Source organism: Poecilia formosa, unplaced genomic scaffold (assembly GCF_000485575.1).
Source record: "Poecilia formosa unplaced genomic scaffold, Poecilia_formosa-5.1.2 Scaffold93, whole genome shotgun sequence".
Lineage (NCBI taxonomy): Eukaryota > Metazoa > Chordata > Actinopteri > Cyprinodontiformes > Poeciliidae > Poecilia > Poecilia formosa.
This window is the reverse complement of record NW_006800032.1, coordinates 1,701,564-1,727,539: the sequence shown is the minus strand read 5'-3', so window position 1 is coordinate 1,727,539 and position 25,976 is coordinate 1,701,564. Positions and strand designations below refer to the sequence as shown.

Sequence of the window (25,976 nt, the reverse complement as noted above, 5' to 3'; positions counted from 1 at the left end):
CATCACAACATCCTGGACTGTCTTTGACTCTACAGCGTGGCGGGACTCTTACCTGAGCAAAGAGAAAACGCTGTAGGAGTTCCTGACTGAACTCTGGTCGACCTGAAGCAGACTGTAATTCTTCCGCTCCGACGAATCCTGAAACGAGTCACGTGTTTAATGCCGACGTCCAAATATAACTAATGACATTGGGGGATCAACCGTTTCATAATTGTGCAAAATCTTCAAAAAAATAAAAAATAAATAAAAAATCTGAGACAAAGGTTTTACCTTGTGATCAAAGTCAGCTGCATAGTAGCCATCATTCAGCCCAAATATGATCTCATTTGGGTATCTGGATCGAATCTGTGGGCAAAGCGAGGGGGTAAGAGGATGAATATGGGGACCGGGTCGGAGAGAACAAAGTGCAACAGACATCTGGATGTGCATGAAACTGAGTTATCCGTTTATGAGCTTGGAATACGGTCCCACTGAGAAGGAATGGCAAAACCATAGGGTTTGTTCTGAAAGTGCTTGAAGACTGAATTCCCCCCCATTCAATGTGCAAAACTCAAGACAGACACCAAAGTGATTTTCTCCATTGGAATTTTAGAAATATCCCGCCGACTTACAAAATCCATCACGTCCCTCATTAAACTTTTATGCGTGGTGCTTAACGCAGAAGATCAAACAATGCACCAAAGCACCAAAACATCGTGATTGATGACTTCAGCACTGATTTGAAATGTCTGGAAGGGGAACAGAAAATTAAGAGGTTTTTTTTCTATATTGTAAATGTAATTTACAGGAATAAATTTTTTTTTTTACTTTCTAAAACATTTATCATACTAACTTCCCTCAAGTTTAGAATAAAAGCTTACATTATCTTGTTCACATGTAGGAAGGATTAGATTTACCGCAGCATAAAATGAAAAAGGAATGCAGAGATGTGGGATTTACTACGGCGCGGGTTTACAGTGCTCGAGAATCTGAAAGGAATGTGGGATTTACTGTAAGGATTTACAACCCCGCCTCCGACAAAAACAACAATAATACCAATAGTAGAATGACAAGGCCTTACATACGGTGCAGATTAAAACGCAACGCAACAATCTGCACGTAATTTAAACTCGATATCTGAGGAGCGGTCGAGATCGTGACCGTCTAATATATCTTGAGAGAAGGTACAAATATCCGCAGACGGCTCAGCATTAAAAACAGACACCGTCCCGCGGGGGGGCGGAGGGGTTAGGAACGCTTTTCAGAATTACCGACAGTGAAAGCGGGTCGCCTTCGGATTCAACACGTGTTAACGGTTCAACTTTGGTGGACGAGGTTACAATTTTTCAATGTAGAGGAAAAATAAGATTTTAAGAAGATCCAGAAGCAGCAGCGGAGCACCGCCTTGCTTTGGAGTAATAAAAAAAAAAAAAAAAAAACAGATACGCACTTGGAAATCCTTGACTTTCCGTCCTCTGGGGCGGAGAGAAAAGAGGAACATCGTTTGAAGCCAGAACGGCCGGTAAGCTGCACATCTGTGCAAAGATGAACGACTTCTACAGATGTATGTATTTAGCTTGTAAATATTTCAAATCTATACGTCTGTGATAAAGAAAGGGTGGCTCACTATTAAGTACACCATGAAACTACACATATATTTCTCATTATCTTACTGGATTTTAGGTCAAATTCACAACTGAAAGGAATAAATTACGTTGTTTTACACATGGTGTTTGTAATTTTATAGGTCAGTCCAACAGGAAATCGTGCACAACAGAAGAGAAAGAAAAAAGAATTGCGTGTGGAATCTAAATTTGTTTTGTATGAAGTGCTTTTATATTCAGCCTCTTACTCTGATGCCCCCAAATAAAGGAAGTTTAGGTAAAAAAAAAAAAAGGGCCACATTTTGAACAGCACTTTCAGAACTTTTCAATCCATCATCTAGAAATGTAAATAGTACGACACAAATAAGACAAGGTCGTCCAAATAGACTGGGACTAATCAGAGAAGATGCCAAGAGGCATAAAGTAGCAGCGCTGGACAAAACAAAATATCAACCATCAGAAACATCCTCTACTAATCTGGCCTTTATGGAAGAGTAGCTGCATCTCCACTGGCCACATACTGTAATTGTATGAAATGTAATTACAAAAATAAATTTGATAAATGGAAACACACCGTACGTGTGGATGTATGTTCCAATCATACGGTTTTGCGCCAGGATGAGGTGGTTTTTTTACTTAAAAACAGGGGGGGGGAAGTCTTGAGAAAAAGAATCTGCTAATGGAAATTGTACTTTTTCTAGACATATTCAAGGATTATTGACTTCAAGCAAATTTATACATCTTGCTGAAAAGTTACATTTAAAGTTACTTATGTCTTATTTCAAGTGAACTAAGCTATTTACAGTAAAAACAAGACAAAAAATACTTGGTAAGATTTTGTGTTTTTTATCCAGCAGATATAGTTGCAAAGAGTGATAGTACTTAGATGTTTTTATTTAGATGGAATGAAAACAAACATATACCAAAGTTTTATGGCTTCATGCTTATCAAATACAATGTTAGCAAAATATGTGGTTGTCATTATTATAATTATCTTTATGTTCTTTAGCTTTCTTAATTTATTTACTGATTTATGTAATAGCACATGTTTTTTCTCATCCTGTTTCCTACTTCTACTCAAATATCTGTCTGACCCTCGATTAATTAAAGAAAGAAAATAGAAATAAATCACAAAATAACTCTGAAGATTTAATTTGTGTTGTGACATCACTTGGTTATGTTCTGTATTTTATGTTTGTCTTGTCCTAAACACACAGATTTAAGACCAAAACAAAATTTAACCTTTATTTATTTTTTTATTATTCTTATTCATTTTCTGTTGTTCGCTCTCTTATCTAATTGGCAATTTGTAGATCAATGCCTCTGTTTATTAGTCTGTAATGTTTGTTTTGTATGCACTAATGATGAATTAATTTTTAAAAATCCATCTTTATAATTTAAAATGAAGCACCTGCACTTAGTTGGCGCATTGAACCAGGGTGTCTTAGTGAGAGCAGCATTTCTAAATGTGTGAAAACGGCTCCTTGTTGTTCTACCAAAGAGGACACAGCTCCTTAGTGAACCCATGTTGTTGTAAACGGGTTGCTCACCTGTTGCCCTGTGTATCTCAGGCCATCCAAGTTGACCTTCCACTCAATGAGGAGCTGGTACTGCTCCTGCTGCCCTCCCCAAATCCGAACCACAAAGCAAGACACTGAAGTATCCAGGAGGTCCGGGAGCATACCAAAGTCCAAGCTCCGCCAGGTCGGGTTCTGGAACACACAAAAACGCACAGCTGAAATCTGGCCGACACAACGAGAGTCAGAACAAACGGGCTGATTGAGGTTTCATGATTAAAAGAAAGACATGAATGGGAGCACATTTTTGAGAAAACAAACGTTTTAGACACAGTGAGTGAGAGACGGTTATTAGGGGGCAATGCTGCTGGTGAGAATGTGTTCTTTCTTTGCTGTGCCAAACGAAATGAACTAACATCTCCAACCGAGGACAGCAGACGGAAACGAAGGTCAAGTGTACTCACCAGTGAGTCTCGAATGACTTCACTCTTGTAAAAATCTGGAAAGAGAAATACCCAGTGAATAAATGCACATTAAATACAGGTCGCGTGTGAGAGAATCCCAATGATGAACCCGAAAAACATTTTTTAAAAATGTAAAAATCCTTATCCATATAATTATACATCTACTTCTACTTTTCAATCCTGCAAAATTACCTTGACATGGTTTTTCACTTGGTAATATTACCATCCCGATTTTAGTTTAGCTAATTTTTCTTTGCATTTAGAAGACAGAGTAATCTCACACATTGTTTATCAACGGACTCGGTGTGCAGACGAGGAAATGCACCATCTCCTTTCTTAGCAATGCCTTTGGAATGTGTGCTGGATTCAATCTTACCGTATAGAGAAAAGTTTTCTTCAAAGACTTTTGATATAAGGTTTGTGTGTGGAGCAGCTTCAGGTAATCAATAGCCTCTTTTGCCAAACACAAGCAAGCGAAACCGCCACTTTTCCAGCCTCTTTTTTGACATGTTTTTAAGACTAGTTGTGGGTTTAAATAGCGTTTCACTGGCGATGTTTTCCTGTAACATATAATTGCCCAGTAATATGTTTACATTTCCTGTCTGCTTAACAAGTTTTAATACAAAAATATGGTGGACCGCTTCGTCGCCCCGACCGCCGGGCTTAGCAAGTTTTCTGGGGGAAACCCCCGAGATGGTCGATGTGACCGACTGATTTAATGCAACAACACATCAGAAACATGGTCGCGTTTTGCTTCAGACACCATTTCCTGTTTCTAGAACACTGGGAGGGTTAGGTGGGTTGTGCTGTTTCAGAACAGATCACTGGACTCCAGTAGTGCTGTGACTTGATAACAGAGCAAAAATTAACGCTTTAGAATCACACAAGTGATAACAAGGTTAACGCTTTATATTTCCTCCGCTGAGTTCGCCATTTGAAACTGTTTAAAACTGCCTACTTAAATAGTTCAAACATCCCCAATATAAAAAGACGTAATAAAGAGTACTTATTAGTTTTATTGTTATCGCAATACCACAAAGTATCATGATGAAACTTTAAGTCCATAACGCCCACAACTAGTTTCTATGCATTATTGCAAACAGTGGAAACCACAGACCCCAATATCTAAGAACAAAAAAGCTAACTTCTACAGTTTTACGTATTTTAGCTCTTGCAGGCACAACCAATCAGCACCAATGAAAATAAACGCAGCTCATGGATTGGATGGCCAACATATACTCACAGCTCTACGGACTTCCCCATAACACAACCACAACACAGAATAGGAAATAAGATTTGCCAACTCAGAGTCTGACTTACGTCCCCGGAGAAGGTTTACAAGTCTGACATGCAGAAAAGTAGGTATATGTTTAAAAAAAGACATAAAAACGGTTTGAACTGTCAGAGTTACTGCACTTTTTTGGCTTCCATTACATTAACTTATTTAAGTTTTTGGGGGTATTTTTAAAGTTACAGTTCAGATTCAGTGATGTTTTATGTTTCCAAAAGTTTCGATATTACAACAGAGAAGGTTTCCACCGACCTCTAGAAATGCGGTCTCCTACGCAGAGGTGGAGGGTGAAGTAAGTGTCCAGCAGTGGAGAACCATTCCTGTTGACTATGTTCCTGGCAGCGATGCTCCGGAGATGACGCAACCGTCTCTGTTTGACCAGGGGGGGAAAAAAAAGAGAGAGAAGGAGAGAAAAACATGGATGTGATTCATCATGAGCAGAAAGCTAAGAGCAGAGCTGAAGTCTGCAGTTTCGGTTTTGTTCCAGGGATTCCTGTAACCTCCACAGACATGCAAGAAGTTGTTTTTGTAAAGATAACCTTTAACGTGGACATGTTCCTGTGTTTCAATGAATTAAACTTTAAGTGGAAGGTTTCACAGAAAGCAGCAAAGTTCTTCGTTTCATCCTTTTGACTTTTCGACTTCTGCCTTTCACGGAACGAGTCAGGTTTTGAAATACTGGCCGCCTTTTAGGAAATATTCGAGTTAAGAGGCTCCACTTCCTAGAGAAAGCGCAGCGTCTGCTGTTTTAGGAACGCTAGCCCTGCTAATGGCTTGTGCAAGATGCTAAAAACCATGTCGGATGTCAACTTCATAATACTTGTCTTTGTTCTGAAACAGTAGTAAAACCCTGTTATATATTGCAATATAGTGTCGTCCCGCGTCCAATTGAAACAATTTGCAGAAGTTCACATCAGGGAGGCGAGAAGAAAACTTTTGATATCTTCATAAATGAAATTCTAAAATCTCGGACACAGGAATTGGTAGCAAAAGTTCCATCAGCGCATATCTTCTTTTTGCTATGCAAGTATTCATTTTAATGTCTCTCTACGTGGGTGAATGCATGTGTGAGTCAGTGGGGAAGGATGAAGACAAGGAATTACATTTGGCCTTGACCGGTCGGCCCAGCCGGCTTCCTGCAGGCGAGCAGAGGCAGAATCTAAGTCATGAGATTCCCTATAAGATTACTAACCCTAAGAAACAAAATGACTGATTGTTCCACTGGGGACTTTGAAATCCCCTCCTTACAAAATGCCACTGCATATTTCTGAATGAGCTGCGGCGGAGACGCACAAAAAAAGTAAGGGATGTGATGGAGCTACGGCAGGGAACTAGGGTCTTCAAAGCAGAACTACGTGAAACACATGGAGGGCAGCTGAGAGCGAAATGAAGTTGTCTGAAAGTGCGACTCTGGTGTGCATTTGGTGTAACAATCACATTATGTGAGAACTAGCTTTGCTCCGAGTGTCTGAGATGCATGACTGGAAAGGCTCACCGTGGCATCTGAAACAGATTCATTCTAAAAATAGACTCGATATGAAACAACCCGGAGAACACAATGCGTGCAGATTGCAAACACCTGGAAAAAAGCTTTGCACAAACTCCTCACATGTACGGGGTGCTGTTTGTAAAGTTAGACCGTTAAAAAATAAAAAATAAAAAAAGAACAGTAATAATTTTAGTTTGTCATAGCGGGGAAAATATGTCATTGTTTATTTTTCATAGTCATACTCTCACCATGTTATTCCTACATTCATAAATGCCAGGCTTCCAAACTAAATATTTTGTTCACAAGCTGAATATTGAATTTTCAAACTATATATTTAAACTGCTACCTAAATATTAAACTAATATATTTACATCTGAGCTAAATATTTAGTTTTGAAAATATTTAGTTTGCAAATTGCATTTATTTTTAGTTTAGATCCAAACTAAATATTTGTTTTCCAAACCAAACATTTAATTTCCAAGTATTTAGTTAGCAAAAATAAATATTTCATTTGGAGCCAAGTATTTAGTTTGAAAACTAAATATTTAGTTTGGAAGATAAATGGTGGTGAATTAAATATGTAGCTTAGAACTCTGATATTTTTAAATGTATGAATATCATGGTAAAGACATTTCTTTAAAAAATGAACAACCTCATTTTTCTTCACTATATAACTGGAAAAAATGAACCAAATTATTGCCATCATGTTTTTACTGTGCAACTTTAGAAAGAAAAAAAAATGGCAACACATACACATCACTGAGAATCTGGGCTGTAGAATTTATACTTTTTTTATTTTACATTTATTTTTGGCTCCAGACAATGATAAAAAATATATATATATATTTTGGTTCCACTTTGCAATTACGCAATTATTTTTTAAGACAATATTTCATTATTTGAAGGGTAGGTTTCACTAGAAGGAAAATGTAATGTTCAAAGCACTTTACTGTTCTTATACACGTAAAAGCCAACCAACAAGACAGTTTATTAAAAGTAACCTTGCTAGTATTAGTTTTTATGACTTTATGAGCACGACGACTGTGACTGTACATCTAATCTATGACTGTCGTTTTATTTTTGCCATCAACATTCACAATGCAATTCGAAAGAAAACAAACATCCAACGTAGAAAATTTGCACGTGATCACAGACAGATTGTTCTGGATGGACGTTTGCATGAGACGATGACGTCACACTGCCACAAACCGAGGGTTAAACTGTATTGACACTATGCCAATTGTTACACACGGTGGGGGCAGCATCATGCTCAGGTCCCGCTTCCCTGCAATGACAACGGGAGAACTGAAACCCGAGGATGTGAATGTTTTATGTAGGACACTGACCTCAAACTAGATATGGACAAAAATAAAATATATAAATTTTCTTTCTGAAAATTAAAGCTATAGTTTCAATACTGACCTAACTAGTTGCAATAAGTAATACAACATTAACTATAACTCAGGAATTGTTGGATTTTAGGGATGAATAATGAAACTTTCTCAACCAGCAAAATATGAAAGCGCTGATCCGGTTTGCAGTTCTGCGTTAGAGTGCCAATATGTTGGAGTGCAACCAGAAAGTAGTTAAAGTTCACGCTACTGCCTGCGATCTCTTCTCCATTTTAGAAAAAAGCTGAATAATGCTGACCTCATATTTGGTCTCACCTGTTGCGTTTTAACTTTTAACGCCTGCCTTTATCGATGTCGTGGAGATTTTCTGGTTTTCTGATAGACACTGAAAGCGTTTCATTTCCCAGCACTACACCAGACAAACGGCAAAATAAATTGTGACATTCACCACATAAAATGTATTCAGAGTGGTTTTCCAAGAGACTACCAGAAATATTGTAGCTTTCTTAAAAAAAATAAAAATAAAACGGTCAAATCTTTTCCAGAGAAATGATGATTAATGAAAGCAAAAACTTCCCAGAAGAGCACACACAAACTTCCAACTAAGATTTTGCAAGCTACCTGCTGGCAACTAAAGTTAAACTTGCCAAACAAAAGACAATGATGATGCAATATTTTTAAAAGAAAAAAATAAGCAGGAGGCACATATGACCACCGCAGAAATACTCTTTCCTCCATTAACAGTTTCAAAATGACTGATTATTCTCCAGTCTGGCTCTGTTAGCCTGAAACCGTTGACCTTGGTTCTCGATTTGTCACCGTTTACAAATTTCTGACTTGTTGGAGGCTCTTTACTGGTTAACGTTGGTGAACCTCTTTATGTCTCCAGCCTAGAGTAAATGTAGTTTGTGGATTGAGCAGGACGGTCCAAACAAATCGACCGTCCTCCACGTCAATTCAATTCAGACGCACTGTCAGAAACGGCATAATGCTTTTTATTGCACAAATGTGTTCATGAGGTCAACAGCTGTCATGGACTGTGTTTACATATCCACATGACAACACATGCAGGCGATATGTGGAACAATCTCGTCACAGTTGCGGGTCATTGTAATGTTCTGAATCCGACACGTTAGAAGGCTTTAAAAAAAAAAAAGAGCTAGTAAATATTTTATGCATGTTTGGAGAATTATCCCCCCCCCCTGATTCTGGACACTGTGCAACTGAAAACATTTTTGCTTCAGGTTTAAATAAATCTCTTAGATCAATACTAATGGGCAAGGGTTGTATCTAGGCCTGTCACAATAAACAATAAATCAATTAACCGTATGACAAATGAAAGCAAACACAATCATTTCTGCGTAATTTTTTGTTTATTTTTTGTTTTTCCTCTATCAAAAACTAGATGACAAAATTCTTCATTCTGGAGTTTTTGTCTCGACTAGCCCTTTTTTGAAGGACAATTTTGTTTGAGGAGACTTCAAAATGTATTTTATTTGTTGTTTCTGTTAAATTTTTTTGGATACTTTAAATGTCTTCCAGTTCAAGTGTTAGATGTTAGTTAGAATTTAAAGTTTATTGATGCTTTCAGAATGTGTTCTTGCATTCTTATGCCACCTCAAAACAACAATATTGTCATTTATCGCAATAACTTCTGGGACAATTTATTGTCCAGGAAAACTTGTTATCGTGACAGGCCCAGTTGTATCCCCAACTCTAGCATTTCTGTGTCTAGCTGTACCACCACAAAAGTGAATGAGATGGATTAGCAGTGCTTCCTAACAGCTGATTGCGTAATTGAGCCGTTAGTAAATCATGACAGTCGTGAGGCTGTCATGCAATAACAGCCTTCAGCCAGAGGCCTCTTCAGATTAGCTGCAAGACTGGCTGCTACAGGAGAGCCTTCCTCCTCACAGCATCACCTTTCCCTGAAGACTCCTTGATAATGAATTACAACATTTACTTTCCCTTTGGGATAAATAAAAGTTTTTTTCTGAATCTATTCGACGTTCTTTGATAGAGGATTCCCATTTAAGCATCTTAAATCTTACCTGATTTCTAAAAAATAAAATGCATCAAAACATAGTGTGTTGGTGAAAGTGTTTGTAGAAGTAGAAGTAGAAGAATCCAACTCATATCCGCATAAAAATGTTGCCATGCAAAAACATATTGAAAGGTCCAAAGTGTCAGCCACATTACCATGATAAGCTGACTGATATTTCAGAGGCCTGATTATAGGAAAACTGAGTGAAAGAAAGACGCTTAGGATTGCTGAATTTAGATCGTCATCAGATAGAGGGAAGTGGTTTAACAAAGTAAAAAAAATAAAAATAATAGAACCAGTTCGCCCTTGAATCTTACTGTTTGTTTCGAGCCAAAATGAAGTCATCTGCAGTGAGTACCGAGCACGCTTCAACTAATGGCTTACATTAACACAATGACGCACTGTTGTTTTTAGAGGCTCTGGCAGAATGAATGAATGAATGAATGAACGAATAAGAGTATGATTTTTTTTTTACGAACTTCCCGATTTAAATTAGCAGTAAAGCTCAAATAAAGCCTGAAGTTGAGAAAATTGCAATAAAATTGCAGTGCAAACAACACAATGACATACCCTGCTACTTTCCCCCCCTCAGCTGAATGACCTGTCACATGCAGATGGGCATAACGTCAAGTTCTGTCACATTTTCAGAAGCACAGCTGCTTGGAACAGAAATTCTAGGCATTTTACGGTAAAGATGCCCCTAAATGGAGCAGCAAGAGGCCCGTTTTAATATTTCAAATGCAGGTGGAGAGGATTAAAAGACACCGGTGTCCCAGAAGAGGTCAGTTTATTTCCTGTGAGCTAGCTGAAATAAGCTAGCTGTGGCTAGCTCACTAGCTCGCAGTCAGTCCGACAGGCCTGGTTTCCTCTGGCAGCAGTTGTAAAACTACAGCAGAACACAAACACATGACTCCGGCCAAGTTCTGCTCAGTCCGACTACCTTCCGCTGGTGCCGAAGAGTATAGTCAGGGGGAGTTTGCGTTTACCTGCTGGGATGTGAGCTCCACATGCAGGGCTCGAGAGGATGAAGCTCCAGAGTTGGTGACAGAGGCGGCGGGGATAGCAAGAGCCCGACCGGTGATGGAGTTCATCCTCCTGTCGGCATCTAGCGACTCTCCTTCTCATTCAACAAAACGCTCCATCCTTAGCATTTCAAAACAAAAGTTCACCAAGTTGCGGGCAACCACGACAGACACGCAGTTACTAACGTTCATGTGCGTAAAGCTTTCCGACAGCTGTCAGTCCAGCAGCGGGACGTAAACAAAGTACGGGCTATTCTGCTACATTTGCTTTCGGAAGTCCATCTTTGAAATGGAAGTACGTCACTGCCGTCCGTGATTGGCTTAAAGTGGCATCTGTTAAGCAAGGGAGGGGCTTATTCCTGGCAAGGTGCATTCCTATTGGCTGAAAGAGCTGTTTGTCGACCAGGAAGGGCCTAGTGTCGGTGGAAATCTGTCAAATCTGCGAAATATGAGGAAGTTGTATGAGCAGCGTGACATGCAGGTGACAGAAAAAACGCTGGTCTTCATAGTTTTTCTATCAGAAAGTCACTGAAATCGAACACAATATTACAAGAGCATGTGAAATATAAAAGACTACCAGAAACGTAAGTTTTTACATATTTTCAGCATCCTTTAGATAAATAAAACTGTGATGGAATTGAGGATATAAAGAACGTACAATAAGATCTATTTTACCTGAAAGACTAAGTTTAAAAAAAATTAAGTTGTAATTTTACAGTAAAACGGCTGAATATACAATTTATATTTTATACAATTTTATATATGACTATGCAGTTTTATACAATGTTATTTTTCTGTTAAATGTTACACTAAAAAAGTGTCGTTAGTATCAACATGTAAATAAGTCAAAAATACTCTACAGGAAGTCACGTTATACCAGTCAACCACCAGGGGGCGACACCACCACATTGCATCTTTTTACAAACAAGCAAGCTGACCTATTGATTTTTTTTTTAATTATTTTATTTTATTTTGTTGTGTATTCTTGCACAATGGCAATAAAGGAATTCTGATTTGTTTGTTTCTGCAAGCATGCATATGGAAACAGACTTGTTTTGGTGGTAAAACGGAAATTAAGTACTTTTTGCCAAACAAATGCTGGGATTTAAACATCTGTACTTTTGCCCAAAAGTTTTTTCTATTCATCTTTTTCACACTTAGGTATTGTTGCAACCACAAAATGTAACATTTTATTGTAGGTTAATACTAATATGGTATAAAGAAAATCTTTTTTAAAAAACACTCTTCACTGCCATTACAGCTGCCAGCCTAAAACTAAAGGCTGAAATCTTTATACACTGAGGTTTGTAGCTGTGATGTGACCAAATATTGAAAAGTTGAAATTCTGTGAGATTCTGTGTAGCCATTATCAGTTCCTTCTCATTGAGGACCTTTTGACACGTCAACGGGATGTTCTAATTATCCAAAATGTCTGAGTCTCAGTTATGTACAGGATGTCCAATGGTGCAACTGAAACAGGCAGAAAATGTTTTTGAAAACAAAGGCAAGGACAACCAAGTCTCTTCAAAATATACAAAAATTTAATTTAAATAACAGAAGACAGATGATGTCCATCATAAAGGCATCACCTGCTTTTTTTTATTGCTCTGAGATTTATCACAAGGATTTCACTACTCTATAGGAAGTCACAGTGTTGAGACAAGAGGAAACTACTCTTCAAGCTTACCGACCATCATCATTCACAAGAAGCAGCCTTACTGAATCAGATGATTCTCTGTTCTGTCGAGGAAGGGGCTAGAAATGCCTGCAAGTACCAAATAACTTAAAGGGATACTTCCACATATTTGAAGTAAGGTTCTGTTCAAAGGTTGTAAGAAATCAACCTCATCCGCAAAACTTTAGTTTGCATAAATCCAGATTAGTTGTCAATGCTAAAGCTAACGGCGAGCTAGCAAGGGGCAAAATCAACCTCTACCTACCTCAAAAGAAAGCAGGAATTTCCTTGGACGCAGTTTCATGTCCCCTTGGACCATCATTATGCTTGCATTGGGCAACTATGTACACTACGACTGATTTTTATTTACACAGGCAATTCAGATGGGAAGCAGAGTGCCATCTGTGATCTTCGTTACTGTGAATTAAGCATGTCAAATGTTGCACACAGGACAATCGGTGGCACACCATCTCCAGCCTCCGTTTCCTGTGTAAGTAATCATCTACTTCAAAGTAAATAACGCCCCAAAGCAAACATGACAGTGGTTTAAAGGTTCATGGAAATAAAGTGGGTGTGTTTTTAAGACTGATGTTCTTTTAAGACAAAAGTATGCTTTGGTATTGGTCTCCAAGATCAACAAATACACTAATGGATGTACCAAAAATTAAAAGAAAATATTTCAGGTAAGCTATTGACTCCTTGGAAAGGTTTAACAGAACCTCACTTTAAATAAGTACCAAACTCAAAGATGCATTAAGAATCAAGTTAATATCAAGTTACTTATTTTCACTGATCACATCTAAGCTACAGTTCTGCAATGACACACGACATACTGGAACCATCAGGTGTCAGGCATTCAGTTCTCTAATTGACCCCAACCTTTCCACTGGTGCTCTAAACTTAAAGAGAAAAAAAAAAGAAAATTCAGGACAGAAAAATTTCAGTTTTCATTGCAAAATGAGCGCCACCTTTCCCGAATCGAAACCTGGGATGAGAGAAACAAGAACATAAAGCAAAGCAGCAGGAAGGTCACTTCCCGAGCAGAATCTGATTATCAAAGGCATTTTTTCTAAGACAATCTCCAGAGCTTAATCGATATTCAAAAAAAAAAAAAAAAAAAAAGTGCATGAGAAATATTCTTGAAAGGACAAGTCAAACAGGCTTTATCCCTTCAGCTGAATATAATTAATACTTTATGGCAATAACAATTACAGGCAAATGTGTGCTGTCCATTAACCATGTCGATCCAGCCTGTAGAAAATGTACACTTTCTGTGTACATCTAATCACTGCGTTCGAAGGGGTTGACAGGACAAAACACATCTTTGGCTCAATTAACATTTGGGCTTGTCGACCCATTATTAAAGTGGTGCTTTCCACTTGCATTGTTTGTGCATTTAGCATGTTATGTGGTTCTAAAGCGTACAAGAAGTAATATATGAACGCACAGGTAATGGAAGATGTTGGCAGGTTTTCCAAATTAATTTACAGCTCCATCTAGTGGCGGTTACCCCTCTCTGCACCGATGAGTCAGTGCACATCAGAAATCTTCTCCATAAAAGGCACAGCTTTTGATGTGGTATTTGGTGTAACTTTGTCCAAAAGAAAAAGAAAAAAGTTCTGCACTGAGGCCACTGTTGTTGAAATCAGACATTTTCCTGAACTCAAGCTACAGCTGTGCAAGTGTGAAAACTGTTTGTTTTCCACCAGACGTCGACATGTGTACGGTTTCACTGTCCAGACATAAACCAGACCACTGAGGCAGGGCGAGGAGGGAAGTTCAGCAGGAAGCTCCTCGTCCTCTCACTGGATGTGCAGGATGTCGCTCTCTTTCAGACCGAAACGGGTCTTGTACTTGTCAAAAAGGCACCGGAGAGACCTGACGTACATTCCATGGTACAGGTCCACCATCTCCTCTGTTGGGTCCTCAATTTTAGGCACTGTGATCGGCTCCCCGACTGTAACAAGAAGGAAAGAAACAGTGATGAGTAAATCTTGAAGAGGGTCTAAAAAAAAAAAACTTGAGTGGTGTTGAAATTCTTGTTTCAGCAGTACAGCAACGCTTATCCAGAGCCGGATTTTCAAGTACGTGGGCCTCTGGGCTGAAGCCAGTTTTGGTGCCCCATCCACTTCCTAATAAATAGATAGTCCTGTACACCAGCAGGTATGAACCGATTGATTGTAGATTTAATATGTTCCCTGGCCAGTTGCTCCACGTCATTCTCAAAAAATACAATTTAAAAAAGTATTATAACATCATAATTTTCAAATATGTGGGTATCGTTTTTGTTCATAAAAATCTCAAAATATTTATGCAACTCACCTTTTATATAGTGTAAAATATTATAGGAACTAAAAATTCCATGAGGCACCAAAACATAAAAAACCATCTGGCACAGCCAGAATGACAACAGAAGAGCAAAATTCATACTCTAGAATGGCCTAGTCAAACACCATATTAGGTTGAGTTAAAATATTAGAGCTGAAACTTGAACATTAATGTTCACAGACTACACCCACTGTGAGCTTCAGGTATTTTTGTAATTTCAGTTTCTGGAGATGCAAAGCTGGTAGAGACACATTCCAACAAATTTGCAATGAAACTTTGTTGTGCGAAACATTGTTTCAGGGCGCTGAACACAAATTAACACCACATGTTTTTGTCGTAAGACTTTTGAACACCATGCACTGGTCTATCATATAATGGCCAACGTTTATAGCTGCAATGTGATAAAATATGAAAAAGTTCAAGGTGGTGTGAATAACTTTGCAAATCAGCGCGTCTGACATGCATAGCAGACAAACTTGCCTATGGTGGTGATGGGATTGCAGAAGGGCACAATGCCCCAGGCGCTGCCGTAGAAAAGGCACGGGGCAAAGCCCAAGATCTTCTGTAACCTTTTCTGCAGAGCTCTCCAGCAGGTCCCCTCCTCAAAGATCACCTGCTTGTAGGCGTCATTCTCCCCAAACGAGTACACAGGAACCAGGTCGGACCTAAGCGATCACAAAGAAAGTGTTGTAACTCGACCAATTCTTGAAGTCGAATCAGAAACCACAAAAAGAGAGGAACGAAAGAAATATTTAGCATCAAGGGGTGTCTAGTGAATGCTGATTTAGCCATTCCTTTAATAAACGTTTCCTTCCCACCGATCGCCATCTGTTGCACCCAACCGTCCAGTTAGTTTTACAGCCTACATTATTAGTATTTATGCTTTTATTGTTATACAACCATTCCAACAGAAAATGACCTGGCACCGATGACAATCATCACACCAGATGGGTAGGGGAAGACGTGGCAAACGTGTGAATTTTAACACGTCTCGACTTAACCAAGCCGCCTGCTTTTATTTGACAACAACAACCAAAAGAAACGCATTCGAAAGAAGGCGGGTTATACTTCTGTTTACAGCTTACTAGTTGCCTTAAGTCAGACTAGGTTGCACAATAACACCGTTGGCACCAGCAGTCCATTCTGGGGCAAACACTTGAGTTTTTGTTCTGTCGAGGCATAAGATTTATGCAAGGAGATTGCACGAAAGGAAAACTTTCAGGATTAAACCTTCTCATTTTATCTGAGGCAACGTTTTTACTATTTTTACCAGAACATCGTCCTCAAGCTAGTTTCCCCCATTTTATGAGCATTCAACTAGTTCTACAAAATGTGGTTCCAGCACCCTGAACGCAACAGTCCTGGCTTATGTGAGTAACAATGCTAGCCTAGTTGTTATGAATGGAGGTCTTCATAACTGCATGTCTTTATCCAGCAACTTCTAAGCTTCTTAGAAAAAGGTGCACCCAGTGATATGATAATCCTGCCATGTTTGGGCTAGAGATACAAACCAAGATGACTTAGCTGTGCGGTTAATAATGGCGCTTAATGTATTGCCGAGCGCAGGTCAGGACCGGTTAACTCAGTTTGACCTTTCAGAAATGGTAGTCCATGCCACGAGGTGCTCAACACAGCACGGCACATTCATAAAAGATTTGTTAGCGGCTCTCTCTCTCTGGGCCTTTCTAACCTTTCTAAGGTTAATCATCCCGGATTTATCCAGTCCTGTGGTTCACAGCAGAGACATTTTCATAACGGATTTGGCTGAGGCTCGTATTTTGAGACCTTGAAGTTCGTGCGGGTGAGTGGGCGAGTTCGTGCCTGGGTAATACGGCAGACGCTCACCCTTTCTGCAGGGCCAGCTTTACAAAGCCCTTGCGGTTCTTTAAGGTGACTGAATTCACGCCAGGCACACAGTGCAGAGACTCTGCTGCTCCTCCGACAACGATGACCACAGCGTTCCCCGTCCCGTTGCACGAGAGCAGGTAGTCTATGGAGTGCCTGTTCACTGGGCAGATGCCTGCAATGGGGAAGAGATGTGGAAACATCAGATCATTTTTATTATGTCTTGACATGGAAAAGAGGGTTTACTTTAAAGATGTGCAAAACCAGAACTGTGGGAGATCCCTTTCCATCAAAGCAACATGCCCAATGCCCTGAAGTAACCCAAGTGTCACGAAGGTATCGATGAGCAAAGATAACGCCAATAGAACAAAGAGCCTCCTCAGAGCGCTTTGAGCTCTATAAAAATCAGTAAAATCAGCAGATCGAAGTAAACAGAGACAGCTAAAGCTGGACAACAGGACGAGGGTCAGCTCTCGGACAAATACGCTTATCAGCATCGTCAAACATGACCCCAGCGACTCACCCCCAGACATCAGGTAGTCTCGAAGGACAGGCAAGCGGAAGTTTCCCGCCAGGGTCGCCAGGGATGGCTTGATCCCGGGAAATTTCTTGGAGAATCCCGTCGCCTCCGTACCGAAGTTGCAGAAAGCACCAAAGCAGAAGATACCATGAGGGTGGTAGCCAAATACGTAGTTCCGGTTCGGGAGCAGATCGTGGGTTTTAATGAGCTGCAAGACAAACGGAAAGATGATGAGGCTGGTTGCCACACCTCTGTATAAAGGCTCAACACAACCATAGTCATGTTGGAGCTCAATATAGAGAGGAGGCTTAAAACAAAGGGCAAACTATTAAGAACTACAGTTTACAAAGGGCTGGAGGAGACGGCTGAGTTTCATATTAGTCAACATCGATGACTGTCGATAATTATTGATTAGTTTTTTTGTTTTAAATATCTGAAATGCTGCCAAACTGGTGGCATGAGATTTCCTGTTTTAACCCAGTTTTCACTCCACGCCGTTGTTTATTTTTAAGCAGTTATGAGGCTCGGCGGTGGCAAAACCTGAAACCGCTGCTGTTACTCAACAGGTTGTTGCTAGGTAACCAAGAATGAGCGAGTTAGTTGATGCCGCCTGCCTTGTCTGGCTCGACATGAGATGTTGAACAGCTAAAGGCTTTTCTTCTGCCTACATCTCCCAGAATGCTGCGCGGTCCTGAATCAGCTTTTTTTTTTCTTGTTATTTTCTGTGCTGGAAGGCATTAGACAACAAAACGACACCGACTGATCTGTTATTGTTTTTAGAAATCGTCTTTACCGAGGATCTGGGAACTCTGCCAGGGTTTTACTAAAACTAGGACATCGTTATCAGCTCAAACCAGACGGAGCTCTCCTCTCCCTCCTCAAGCGCGGTCATAAAATTACTGACCCAGTGCGCATGGCATCCACCAGCTGAGACTGGAAACTGGACTTTTAACTTTCTGAACTATTTCAAGATCTTTAATTGATCCTCAAGCTGTAAATGTGAACAACCCTGCCAGAAGGTGCTTGAGCAGCTGTGCAGAGTGGATCCCTCTATCGTAGTAAGACAAAGCTAAAGGTTTCATTAGGAAAAGGCGATCGTGTTTAAAATTGCTAATGTAGCGCCGTGAGTCGATATATCCTGGACAGGAAGAGGAAAGATGTAGAGAAAAGATTCACTGACTGAAGCAAATGAGTATCAATACCTGAAAAGTTCCTTGGTTCTTTTTGGAGGGTGTAAATATTACACTTTTCAATTGATCCAAATCCAAAACGTACCGATGTGTTCACTTCCACACAAACACGTCCTCAGACTTTGACTGGTTGGCCTCCAGCTCATAAATAGCAGCCGCTTCATCACAATAGATAAAGCTCGCTTCCTCTTCAGCTAATTGATTGTTCGGCACATAGCTGGGGGTTTTTTTGTTGTTTTTTTGTTTTTCATACGCAACTTGCGGTCATACTGATATTTCTATCGCAAGACAAACATGAGGGATGCCCGCTGGATCTGAAACGGGCAAAGACGAGCGGCTGCACAGGGCAAACAGCACAAATCAATACGATCTGCAAAGTTCAGCTCCCTCGCATTAATGCAACCGAAAACTAGGTTTTTGTTCGTCAAATTGCATTCTCTAATTTATTTTAAAAAATTGTTGTTATTCTTAAATCTTTTTGTTCAGGTTGCTGCTTTAGCAATCCCCACATCAAATCCTCTGACTGCATCTCCTACATTCGAGAACGGTCTTCCTCCCTCGTGACAATAATCGATATTTCTTCAGTCTCATTTTTCAGAAGAACTCACATACTAGTAAATTAAGATCAATTATAAATTATGACGTCCTCTGACCTACTTAAGCTCAATAAACTTTTAAGGACTCTGATCCGGTTCGACTTACTCTGGCAGTCTCCCACAAATTGTTGAAAGAGGGAAATTATCTGAACTTTTTCAGATCAAGACCCGCAAAAAAACGTCGATTAATTTTAAGATTAAAACATAATCTTACATCTGATACAGTAAACCAGAAACTAAAAGTGCAGTTTTCCCATCTCCACAATTGAATCACCACATTAACCATCATTCTTCAGTTTCAGCAGCTGATGATTCAGAGAAAGCCTATCGACAGCTGACTGTAACCATCTGATCTGTTTAAACACGCTCCAGCCTTCACCTTTGACCCGTCCAGTGACGGCTACTGTACCACCCTGTGCATGCTGCCAGCGTGAAGGTGTTTTCATGCTAGTGTGATCACACACCCTGCTCTGGTCAGAAAACAACAGCACTATCAAGCAGAACAAAGGCTCAAACTCCAAGCCAACACACACCCTCCATCATTACGACGGGACAAGGGACACCGCTGCAGCACACGACCGATAAGCTTTATCTGTAGGATAATGGCAGACATGCACACAGCTGCCGAAGTCGTACGGCGTGGACTCTGTCCGCAATGTCAGAACAAATAAAGTTTCAACGATTTAGTTCTCTTTTGGTTGAATTGTCTCCTGATGTTTAAAGTCTTGCAGCTGCTTAAATCAGCAACGGTTCACTGGACTGCTGATGTAATTACCCTGATGGGGAAGTAGTCTCGGAAATACGTCCATACTGTCCAGTTCCTCACCCAGGAAGACCTCCTGCCACCTGGAGAGAAAAACGAGACTTCATTAAACATGAAAGAAATGAAGACCAGCACCAATGATGACTCCCAGTCATGCTGGTATTCAAATATTCAAAATACTTTAGATCTGATGGCATCTTGAGCTTTTTCTCACAGTAAATCAAACCAAACATTTACCTTCTTAGGTCAGTTAGGATCATCAGAATTATTTCTGTTTCCTTTTTTTTCTCTCTCAATGTTCAGAAATGTTTGTACATTTCCCATAAATTATATTTGTATTTGCTGGAATTACCATTTTATATGGGGTTTAAACATCCTTGCACAAGCCTCACGTTGCCATACCTTAAGGCCTTTTAACTGCTTTTATTTATTTTTTCTTTTTACATAAAAGATGCCAACAAACTTACTTTCTCACGTGTAAATGTATCAAAAATGGCTTACTTTATTAAATCATTTCGGGGGGTTTTTTAAATAGGGATATTTTCCAGGAGATGAAAACAGCATCTCAGAAACAGGCTGGACAATAAACTGTAAAACTGTAATGTACAATAATACTGATTTGAGACCCTGTAAAAGTAATATAGTGTTAATGGCATAACGATGCAAGTCTGCCCTCTGAATAACTAATAAACTTTAATTTTTGTAAAACTGGAAGCGGAAGACATTTTAAATATGGAAAATAGGACAAGCGAGAACAATAAATAAAATCGATTATGATGTTTCTAAACAAAACTGCCCTCAATAAAATATAGCTCCGAAAGTGGAAATTATCAAGCTCATTTCTATTTATTGTTTAACTGATTAATTGTTTAACCAGAGCCAAAGAGAAAAGTAAAATTAAGCCGAATGTTACTTTTCTTCTCTAAGGTTGACTATTTGGAGGCTGCAGGCTGAAAAACACTGTTGAATAATTGAGAACAGAGTAAAAAAAGTTACAATTTAAAAGGAAGAACTGCAGAGGGCTGTTTTTCTTGTCCTTCAGAGACAAAAAATACCTTTATTTTGTTAGATTTCTGATGGGAATTGTGCTTCGCAGCATCACTGACTTGTTTATAAAACAATATAAAGGACATTACAAAATGTATTCCTTTTATAAACGCATGCAAACAGGAAACCAAGAGAGTCAACAGATTGGTATCGACTCTAAAAGCCTACCAAAGTGCACCGTGACCTGACGATTTTGTGAGGGGAACCATTTGACACACAATGCACTCCTTGTTTCCGTCCATCGTTGCAAAACAGCTTACCCAACGCCGTGGAAACACGGAGTTAGTCACTGTACTTTTTAATATGACGTCATGATGAGAACCCAGCAACATTCCTGCACGCCCTCACGTACGTTCGCTCTGTGCGACGCAGAAGTAGCAGGTTTCGCCATCCTCTCGTGTGTGCGCTTGTTTTCTAACCTCGTTTTGGGGTGTTCCAGTCAACGATGAGCCAGGCGGTGTAAAGGGCGGCAATCAGCCAGCAATCGGTGCAGAACATGTAGATCAACAGCAGCGTGCAGGCGATACCTAGACGCAGAGGGGCTTGAAGTTACCAAAACCTTAAGCTGAGACCAGTGAGCTGACACACACACACACACACACAAACACACAAACACTCACCCATGGCTAAGAAGGAGACGACCCACTGCAGCACAGAGATGACCTGCAGATGCTTTTCCATCCTGGAGCTGCAGGGCCACAGCGCCGACGGAAGATCCTGCAGGGAGGAGAGGATGCTGGAGCCGGTGCCTGGGTGGACACAACGCGTGCAAGATGAGGTCAACGTCAATCCAAGTTCAACCGAGTCCAAACAGGACATGAAACTAAACAAAGAGTTAATGATTTCCCAGAAAAGGCAGCGTCCAGTCGTTTCATTTGAAAGGACCAATGCCTCGAATGCTCACCACCAGCTCTTTTTACCGGCTGCTCCAGAATGTCGAAGCCGCCGGCTGCTGGGCATGTGAGAACTGACGACAAAGTGACCACATTAACGGCTACTAAAGCTCGTCACGCTGAGAGCCAATGGAGGAAGAGAACCAGGAACACGCAGCCATCTAATCCCATCTAGGGACGCTGAAAATAACCTCCCTCCAGGATTCACAGTTACTAAATACCTGTAAACTAGGATGCTGCAGCTACTTAAGACTCCCACTGGTTCAATGTGCATCAGAGCTGCACTTCCATTTGTACAGGGAGGGATCTCCTCAGAAAGTTTTCAAAGGAGTACGCAGAAGAGGACAAATTTGCCGTTTGTCTACAGAAACCAAAAAGCTGTAACAGAACATCAGGAGCTTTATCATGCTGTGTGCCAGTGTTTATGAGGCGGTGGGGGCTGTAAATAAATAAATAGTTTATTACTGTACACATAGATCAGACTGCACACACACGGTTTTATGAACATAATCATGGAGAAAATGGTGGAAATCTATATTTTGGCTCTATTGTTTGGAGTGGAAATCTATTTACATTTCTGTCCTGAAAGCGTTGATAAGCAGATATCTGGAAAAAAAAAATTAAAAAGGTGGAATTGCAGAGGTGCAACTCTTTGTTATGGAGCCCTTACTGCTGATGAGGAAGACGAGGGTTTACATCTGTGAGTGAGCGTCCCGCCCTGTACCCGACGTGGTGCAGAGCCTCGAAGAAGGTGGAGATTTTTACTAAGTTCCTTGAATGCACCAGTCATTCTTCAAACCGACATCTTTTTACAGCACCGTTAATGTCTGACCTTTTATATTTATGTCTCCCCATATGTTCAGTTTTGATCATACAGTTTAGATGCAGCTGTGGTACATTGTGGTTGTTCAAGGTGTAAGTAAGACATGTGCTTTAAAAATCTGTAAAATTTCAAAGCAGTTTCAGCCCATATGATGGTGGATAATAGAAGATATGGTGAACCTTTTTGCAATAACCAATCAATCAATTAATTGCATGTTACTTTAAAAAGGGATCAATCATTCATTTCCATTCTGATGATTGGTACTTTTTTGATCATTCATTTTATTTATGGTTTTGGGTGTTTCTGTTTTATTGTTTTTGTTTGTGGCGTTTTATTGTACTCTGTACAAAATTCAAGCTTATTAGTCTTTGAGCGGTAAAATTAGCATTATCATGCTAATTTGTTAGTTCGACTCAAAATGACAGTATTATCATTTCTGGGACAGTTTTAACTTCTTCGGTGCTCACTTTCTTTTGTACGTTTGAAAGTTCTTCTACTGAGATGCCAGAGAAAGAGTCATATAGTTTATGGAGTTCCCTCCCCCACCTGTTGCTGCACACAAGCAGTTAACTGGCTGAACAAAGGATTATAGACATCCCCTCCCACTTACAAAATGTCAAATTTGGGATTTTAGAAGGATTTCCAGCTGCTAAAAAGAGAACAACAAGGATCACGATGGCATTGAAACGAAAGGGACACCACCCATCACTCCAGTTCCAGAAAACGCTGCTTTGAAATTAGTGCTGGAAAACTATAAGAACCAATAAAGCATGAAGGAAAAAATTGCAAGAGCAGAGTGAGTGAAACACTCATTATTTATTATTATTCACATTTTGAATGCCACTTTATGCAAAAATGAAATTAACTAAACTCAAATACAGCAAAGCAACACTGAACAGAGGTCTTTATTTGACCTGAGTAATGTTTAACTTTGGGTGACACGATAAACATTCAGCGCAACAATTGCTTCTTTTTGTTTCAAACAATCAGCTCAATTTTGCTCTTTAAAATTTACATTCAGCTGCTGCCAAAGACTGGTCTTTAAAAGAAAAAGGAAAAAAAACTATGAAGGCATGAAAGTTAGAGAATACAAATCAAACCCACCAAAACTGACAGTCTCATCATAAATATACCAAAAGTGCAGCATCTTCGTAAAACATTTTAGCACATTTACCTTCCAAAATTAAGCATTTGCTCCTCTCTTTATCCTAAAAATAAAAAAATAATAAAAAAAATAAAATCCTAATTGGACCATGTCCGATCTCGTTGAGCACTACTTTCGTATCAAAATTAAATAAAAACCAAGTCTCACCCTTCAGGACTCCAGAATAGGCAGCAAGGATCGTCTTCATGGTTCAGACGCGTCTGACTTGTTTCACAACAACTAACCGTGAGGAGTTGGCTGGCTGGCTGGCTGGCTGGCTGTCGCTCCGAGTCTACAGCTCCTCTGACATCACTGCGTCCAGCGGCAGCTGACTGAGGAGCCGAGCGGGCATTTATTCGGGGAACAGAGGCTTTTTACGGGCGAGTCTGAGTGAGAGCGTCCTCGAGGTGCGGGAACACGCGGTGCCGCGCGTGGCAAAACTTGCTAAAGCAGTGGCCGCGAGACGAGGAGTCTCTGTGTATTTATGAAGGGCGGTCACGTGGGTCAGCTCAGCTGCTGGTGAAAGCAGTCCGGCCTCCACCTCTGCGTCAGGTGGAGGGGAGTTCTTACCATGCGCTAGAGTCCTGATAAGTTTTGCTTTCTTTATTAGAAACCACAAATGAAAAAAAAAAAAAATGAAAAAAATATTAGTAGAAATCTAAGCTTTGTTTCTTTTTTTTCAAGATTTTCTTTAGGCTGTAGTGGCCTATGTTGAGCACTAAATGGACAGGAAATGGGAAGGAGAGACGGGGAATGAACCAAGGACAGCTGCTCTGAGGACTATCCACTAAAATATCAATTAATCGATCTTTATTCCGGACGCAACAGCCAGGGTTCATATTACAAATAGGAAAACCAAACTAACAAACGAAAAAAAGAAACCTGCGAAGATATAAATAAGTTAGTAAGCTCTAAAACACTACAGCACATTTTGTTCACTGTGTTACGAACAAATGATGACGCCAGTGTGATTCTACAATCTTCAATTATGCAATTGACCCTGATAATCTACACACATCTGTATGGTTCCGGAGCTCAGCAGTATATGTGGGTGCAACCGTTAATATATGTTACAGGCCAAGTTCTGTTCCCTGTTTTTTGTTATTTTAACAATAAAATAATAATAATAACAAAAAAACATTAAATGTTTACATTTCCAGATTTCCCTATCCAACATGGCAACATGAATAATAATCACATTGAAAGTTGTAGTTATAAACTGCTGTGTTTACTGGCACTTCTGAGTTGAACCGTGTTTTCTGACTTTTGCATCGAGAACACACCGATGCACCTTTGACCTTTCACCGACAAGACCTGCTTGCCTCCATTTTTCCTCCAAGACTTTCAGTCAAGTGAAAACACTCTTATTTCAAAGAAATAGCATCCTGATGTATCACAGCAGAACGAGTAAACAGTCGGGTTGTTTGTTTCCCTGTGTTATATTGTTTAAATGCATGTTACTGCACGTCAAAGTCCTTCTCACAGTCAAAACAGTCGGATTTTATTTTGAACTCAGAGCGATGGTATTTCTTAGTAATAGAATCTATTTTTTTAATGGCTTTATAACATTTTGTAACTTTACATTACCCATCCTTCTCTGATTGGTCGATGCGTTTAAAGACCAGAGTCTCTTAATGTTTCCAAATCTGTGAAATCTATTTAATCTACAGATTGTGAGACAGAATAGTTTATTAGCCTTAAAATGGTTTAACATAGCAAAGGATACCAAATCATTTTTAAATGAATACCATCTATTAAAACAACAAAAAGTCTATTTAAAAAGAGGTACTGATGACATTGTTTTCATATTTTAAATCAGACTTTTTCCTAAGCAGAATTTAAAGCAAGTTTGAGTTATCATTCGAAAGAATCTGCTGTACTTTGTATCTGATGCAACTCATCCCCAAACTGACACCAGGATGGGACCAGGCCAAAATTCACAGCCTCTGGATGAAATCTATGAAACTGACCTTGACACGAAACTGGTGTTGAGAAACAACTTGCCACATCGGGAATGTGACTGTGCATCTCTGCACTTGTGCAGCGTCTAATGTCTTTTCACGTTAGAATTAGTTCAGATGGGATTATTTCTCCATCATTCGAATTTATGAATATTTCATCACTTTTGAGGTTAAATTTAAGGGGCTTTTGTCTCACTTTTTAGGTCAGTTTTCAATTTTCATTCATCTCATTTTTACATCATTCATTATTGATAGACTATATCTGCTCAAAATTAAACATTTTAATCATGCAATCTTCTTTCTTCTAAATAAGTGCATCGTTTTTTCTTAAAATCTGAGGATTTCTGCGTCCTGAAAGTGCATGGCATTAGGGCTCTTGGAGTTACTGTTGAGTTAACGAGGACCTTATCAAATGTTGCAGTCATTTCA

General features: G+C 39.7%; 2 protein-coding genes across 2 annotated transcripts in view; both read right to left on the bottom strand.

Moving 5' to 3' along the window:
- The window catches only part of uvrag (UV radiation resistance associated gene), a 47,955-nt gene extending 36,891 nt beyond the window's left edge, over positions 1-11,064 (bottom strand). Inside the window, exons 1-6 of the mRNA XM_007558007.2 lie at positions 10,727-11,064; positions 5,108-5,225; positions 3,565-3,599; positions 3,134-3,295; positions 271-345; positions 53-138 (exon numbers count right to left, since the gene is read on the bottom strand). Of these exons, the coding sequence (XP_007558069.1) occupies positions 53-138; positions 271-345; positions 3,134-3,295; positions 3,565-3,599; positions 5,108-5,225; positions 10,727-10,831 (581 nt within the window). The 5' untranslated portion in view covers positions 10,832-11,064. The remainder of the gene's footprint in view (positions 1-52; positions 139-270; positions 346-3,133; positions 3,296-3,564; positions 3,600-5,107; positions 5,226-10,726) is intronic.
- Positions 11,065-12,281: 1,217 nt separating this feature from the next.
- dgat2 (diacylglycerol O-acyltransferase 2) lies at positions 12,282-24,074 on the bottom strand. The gene is made up of 8 exons (XM_007558006.2): positions 23,755-24,074; positions 21,347-21,475; positions 21,146-21,253; positions 19,692-19,762; positions 17,134-17,338; positions 16,611-16,785; positions 15,246-15,430; positions 12,282-14,394 (listed from the first exon to the last, which is right to left on the bottom strand). Exons 1-8 carry the CDS (start codon positions 23,792-23,794, stop codon positions 14,240-14,242), a joined length of 1,068 nt encoding a protein of 355 aa, XP_007558068.1. The 5' UTR covers positions 23,795-24,074; the 3' UTR covers positions 12,282-14,239.
- Between the last annotated feature and the right edge of the window lie 1,902 nt (positions 24,075-25,976).

Excerpts from the sequence above, each read along its gene's own strand:
- dgat2 (XM_007558006.2), bottom strand. The coding sequence starts at position 23,794 with ATGAAGACGATCCTTGCTGCCTATTCTGGAGTCCTGAAGG. Across the intron at positions 21,476-23,754 it reads CTATTCTGGAGTCCTGAAGG|GCACCGGCTCCAGCATCCTC; the intron begins GTGAGACTTGGT and ends GTGTCCACCCAG. Across the intron at positions 16,786-17,133 it reads AGACTACCTGATGTCTGGGG|GCATCTGCCCAGTGAACAGG; the intron begins GTGAGTCGCTGG and ends TCCCCATTGCAG.